The following is a 5,879-nucleotide window of genomic DNA, read 5'->3' on the forward strand; positions in this document are numbered from 1 at the left end:
ATGCATCACAGGATGAATGAAATGAACCTGAGCCCAGTGGGGATGGAGCAGCTGACTTCATCCTCTGTGAGCAATGCCTTGCCAGTCTCAGGGAGTCACCTGGGGTTGGCTGCCTCACCCACTCACAATGCCATCCCAGCCCCAGGGCTGCCAGTGGCGATTCCAAACCTGGGTCCCTCCCTGAGCTCTCCGCCTTCTGCTTTGTCTCTCATGCTCCCAATGGGTATTGGGGATCGAGGGGTGATGTGTGGGTTACCTGAAAGAAACTACACCCTACCTCCACCACCTTACCCCCACCTTGAGAGCAGTTACTTCAGAACCATTCTACCTGGCATTTTATCTTATTTAGCTGACAGACCACCTCCTCAGTATATCCACCCTAACTCTATAAATGTTGATGGTAATACAGCATTATCTATCACCAATAACCCTTCGGCGCTAGATCCCTATCAGTCCAATGGAAATGTTGGATTAGAACCAGGCATTGTTTCAATAGACTCTCGCTCTGTGAACACACATGGTGCCCAAAGTCTTCATCCCACTGATGGCCATGAGGTGGCCTTGGACACAACAATCACTATGGAGAACGTCTCTAGGGTCACCAGCCCAATCTCTACAGATGGAATGGCAGAAGAGCTTACCATGGATGGTGTTGCAGGCGAGCATACCCAAATCCCAAATGGCTCCAGAAGTCATGAACCTCTGTCTGTGGATTCTGTGAGCAACAACCTTGCAGCAGAAACTGTAGGACATGGTGGTGTGATACCCATTCATGGGAATGGCCTGGAGCTCCCTGTGGTCATGGAGACAGACCACATTGCAAGTCGGGTCAACGGAATGTCTGACAGTGCCCTCAGTGACTCCATCCACACCGTGGCCATGAGCACCAACTCTGTAAGCGTGGCACTCTCTACCTCACACAACCTCGCCTCCCTAGAATCTGTTTCCCTCCATGAAGTTGGCCTAAGCCTAGAACCTGTGGCTGTCTCCTCCATCACCCAGGAGGTTGCTATGGGGACAGGTCATGTAGATATGTCTTCAGACAGTCTTTCTTTTGTACCACCTTCACTGCAAATGGAAGACTCCAATTCAAACAAGGAAAATATGGCAACCTTGTTTACAATTTGGTGCACTCTCTGTGACCGAGCCTATCCCTCAGACTGCCCAGATCACGGACCGGTGACTTTTGTTCCTGACACTCCAATAGAGAGCAGAGCGAGGCTTTCTCTCCCAAAGCAGCTTGTTCTCCGCCAGTCAATTGTGGGAGCAGATGTTGGTGTATGGACTGGAGAAACCATTCCTGTGCGGACTTGCTTTGGGCCTCTTATTGGCCAGCAAAGTCACTCCATGGAAGTAGCAGAATGGACAGACAAGGCAGTTAATCATATCTGGAAGATATACCACAGTGGTGTCCTAGAATTCTGCATCATTACAACTGACGAAAATGAATGTAATTGGATGATGTTTGTGCGCAAAGCCAGGAATCGGGAAGAGCAGAATTTGGTGGCTTATCCCCATGATGGAAAAATCTATTTCTGCACCTCACAAGATATCCCTCCTGAAAATGAACTGCTTTTTTATTACAGCCGGGATTATGCTCAGCAGATTGGTGTTCCTGAACACCCAGATGTGCACCTCTGTAACTGTGGCAAGGAGTGCAGTTCCTATACAGAGTTCAAAGCCCACCTGACCAGCCACATCCATAACCATCTTCCTAGCCAGGGCCACAGCAGCAGCCATGGGCCAAGCCACAGCAAAGAAAGGAAGTGGAAGTGCTCCATGTGCCCCCAAGCTTTTATCTCTCCTTCCAAACTTCATGTTCACTTTATGGGTCACATGGGTATGAAGCCCCACAAGTGTGATTTCTGTAGCAAGGCTTTTAGTGATCCCAGCAACCTGCGGACCCACCTCAAGATACATACAGGTCAGAAGAACTACAGGTGCACTTTGTGTGACAAGTCTTTCACCCAGAAGGCTCACCTGGAGTCCCACATGGTTATCCACACGGGCGAGAAGAACCTCAAGTGTGATTACTGTGACAAGCTGTTCATGCGGAGGCAGGACCTCAAGCAGCACGTGCTCATCCACACACAAGCGCCAGATCAAGTGCCCCAAGTGTGATAAGCTGTTCTTGAGAACAAATCACTTAAAGAAACATCTCAATATACATGAAGGAAAACGGGATTATGTCTGTGAAAAGTGTACAAAGGCTTATCTAACCAAATATCATCTCACCCGACACCTGAAAACCTGCAAAGGGCCCACGTCCAGTTCATCAGCGCAGGAGGAGGAGGAGGAAGACGACTCGGAGGAGGAGGAGCTCGCGGACCCTGTGGGGGCAGAAGGCTGCCGGGTTAGCAGTGCTGTGTATCCCGCGGACGAGGCTCTGTCTACACATAAATGAAAGGAAAAGGAGCCAGCTGTTTCGGATGGAAAATACAAAAGGGAAAAACACACATGACCAGTTATCCACTACCGTGCTTTTTATATAAAATAATTTCTGATTTCCTTCCAGCCAACAGTCAAAACAGACTAAATGGGAACGGATAAAGCACTTATAGAAGAGTATCCTAATGAAAACACTTTAAGAAAGATTGAGAAAAGAGCATGTATCCTATTTTTAAGTGGCGTATGGGGAGGAAAGTGTCAACTTTTGAGATCTTTTTTTTTTTTTGCTGTACACGGGCCTCTCACTGTTGTGGCCTCTCCCATTGTGGAGCACAGGTTCCGGATGCGCAGGCTCAGGGGCCATGGCTCATGGGCCTAGCTGCTCTGCGGCATGTGGGATCTTCCCGGACCAGGGCACGAACCCGTGTCCCCTGCATCGGCAGGCGGACCCTCAACCATTGCGCCACCAGGGAAGCCCTGAGATCTATTCTTTATTTACATAATTGGGTGATACGTTTATGCCTGAGTCAGAGCTGCTCTCTGCCCAAACAAATCAGATTTATTTTAAATTCTTTCATTATTCCATTTTTCTCCCAAGCCACTGATTTGGTAGCACTCTAAACTTGGTCCCTGCCTTACAGTCGTCCTGATTATGGTTCTGGTGTTTTGTTTTATGCAGACTTGTGACTTCCCAGAATGGATTGGAATATAACAACGTAAGCTTGTTACTCTTGACTGCAGCTAACAAGTTTAAAGCACCACCTACCTTAATCTCTCCTGGCTGCTTGGGAGTTTAGGGTAGGTCTTGCTTCCCAAAATTTCAGCAGGTACCTAGAGGACAGATAAAAAAGGGAGCAGCCAGGCAGTAGGCACTGATGGAGAGAAGAAAAGGAGAGATACCTGGGCCACTGTCCAAGAAGCTAGCTTTGATTGAAGCTGGGGTAAGAGATCTGGTGGTTGTTCCTTAGAGGTCTTTGTAGGTTTAGACATGTCTCTGTCTCCAGTGAAGCCTCCAGCACCCAGACAAAGGGGATCTGGGGGTGTAGCAAGCCAAGTAATGCCTGCTGCATCGTCTCCTGATAACAAGGACACGTGGACTCAGCTGGCAAAGTGGTACCTTGGCCCAGGGAAGGAAGGAGGGAATGATCCTTCCTATCTGGCTTACCCTATGAAAAGGATCAAGACACCATTAAAATGTTGCCAACTCAGAATGACAGATGACATATTGGTGCATTTGCAAGATTAGGCCTTCCCAGTTGTCTACAATGAAGGACCTCATCAGTTAAGCGTGGTGGATGCCAAAGGATTTGGGAAGTGCAGAAGGTTAAATGGTCACCACGTGGGTGTGTTTTCAGGGTCCCAGCTTAATTATCTACCCATCTGATCTTTTCACCTTGTCTCTCATGCATCTCCTGCTTTCAGCAAGAAGCAAACACATCTTGAAGTTGACGGTTGATGGAACATGCTCTCCTGCTCTAAGGCGCGACCTCTGGCTGGAGTAGAGAGAACCTTGGTGGGAAGGTTTTGCTGCTAATGTATTTATGGAATGAATGTATTTCATTCAAATCTGTATTCCTCTAGGAAGGATTAAAATAAAAACTTTTTAAAAAATAAAAAAAATAAAAAAAAAATATATATATATAACGAAATTGTATATATACATAAGGAAAATAGTGGAATCATACATATTTCTCTAAAGTGCTACTCTGTCACAGAATTTTTCATACAACACATTAGGTAACAGGTACTTTAACATAAATAGTATGCAGAGAAAGAAGTTGTGTAGCGATATCACTAGAGCAAAGTGGGGTAGAAAGATGCAGCTATCTTCAGGCTTATATCTGTTAAAAAATAGCCCGTGGAATATAAAAATAAAGTCAGACTTATAGAAACGGAGACTAGAAAAATGGATGCCAGGAGTAATTGTTGGGGGAAATAAGGAGAGATTGCTAAAAGGATACAAACTCTCAGCTGTAAGACGAATAAGGTCTGAGGATCTAATGTAAAACATGGTGACTGTAGTTGTTAACACTGTGTTGTGCAATCGAAATTTGCTAAGAGTAAAACTTACATGTTCTCACACACACACACAAAGATAAATACATGCAGTAATGGATGTGTTAACTAGAGGGGGGCAGTCCTTTCACAACGTGTACCTGTATCAAATTGCCATGATGTACACGTTAAATATTTTATCATTTTATATGACAATTATACCCAATAAAGCTGAAATTTTAAAAAAAGAAACAGATGAAATATGATGTATGCTTCTGTCCCCAGGAAAACTTTCCCAGTCACTTTTAGACTGAGTTTTGCAGAGACCAAGGTGTCTTTGCAGACAGTAGAGGAGTCAGTTCTGGGGCAAAGGAAGTCCAAGAAGGTACTTACAAGACCAGGATGCTCTTTACCTGCTTCCATCCATGCAACTATTTTTTGTTGGAGGAGGATGCATCTACTATTGTATTTGAAAAAGATTCCACTGCTTTAAATAAAAGTTTGAAGACCAAAAATAATAACAATAACCTGAAATTCCTAATAATTGTATTAACCATTTCAGTTGAAAGTGATTGAGGCCCAACTTGATCCAGTTTAATTAAAAAGAAAATTTACTGACATGACAGCTGAAGGAAGACCTGTAGGTATGAGGATATCTCTGACATATTGAAACCTGACACTCTCAGCATAACTTGTCTCTCATCTCTTCTTTTTTCTGTGTGTATCTTCATTCTGTCTGTGTTAGACAGGAGTGTGCTTAGGTGTTCTATACACACAACTCTGACCACAGGTAAAAGAGATATCCCTCATCCCCTACACATGCATGTGTACACAATACCCCCAACTCCAACACACAGGCATGACAGTTCCAGTTAAAAATCCAGGGGAATGATTCCAATTGTCCTTTCTTGGGTTATTATGCCCGTCCTTGGACCAATGTCTTGAATCTATTTTACGAATATTCCAACTTGGGTCACATGGCTGCCCCTGGGATTGGGGACCAGGTTCTATTATCAGAAGGAGGGAAAAGGACTCTTGGGCAGATAAAAACAATAGGCACTACAATAACCAAAGAAAAAAGATTGATTAGAATAATTTGAATAATTGCTTTAATTCCTTATTTATTTTTGCTTCCCTCTGGGCTAGAAGTGTAACAAATTATTTAAGTACATAACAGCTTTGGAGTTCATGAGGGCAAGACATGAGGGGAGTGAGCATGGAGGGAGGCATGTTGGAAACTTTGAGAGCAAATTTAATTTCAAAAACTATTTTCAAAATTGTTAGTAGCTTAATGTTTATTCAAATATTTAGTCATTTTGCAATTTCAAATTTCATTAAATGAAAGATTCATATTTTTATGTTTATCAAAAGAGTCCATGGGTTTGTAAAGATTTAGAAAATTGGTGTAGCAGGACTTGTTCTGATGACAAAACATAAACTCTCAAATTGATCCCAGTGTAATGCTTGGAAACAAATTTGCTAAAAATCAGTAAATA

General features: G+C 43.9%; 1 protein-coding gene across 1 annotated transcript; it reads left to right on the forward strand.

Moving 5' to 3' along the window:
- On the forward strand, positions 1 to 3,359 carry LOC101286982 (PR domain zinc finger protein 4-like). The gene is given in 2 exon segments (XM_033440521.2): positions 1 to 2,093; positions 2,095 to 3,359. Coding segments are annotated over 2 exon segments (2,403 nt in total). The 3' UTR covers positions 2,405 to 3,359.
- Positions 3,360 to 5,879: the final 2,520 nt, after the last annotated feature.

The sequence above is a fragment of the Orcinus orca genome, chromosome 11, assembly GCF_937001465.1.
Source record: "Orcinus orca chromosome 11, mOrcOrc1.1, whole genome shotgun sequence".
Classification (NCBI taxonomy): Eukaryota; Metazoa; Chordata; class Mammalia; order Artiodactyla; family Delphinidae; genus Orcinus; species Orcinus orca.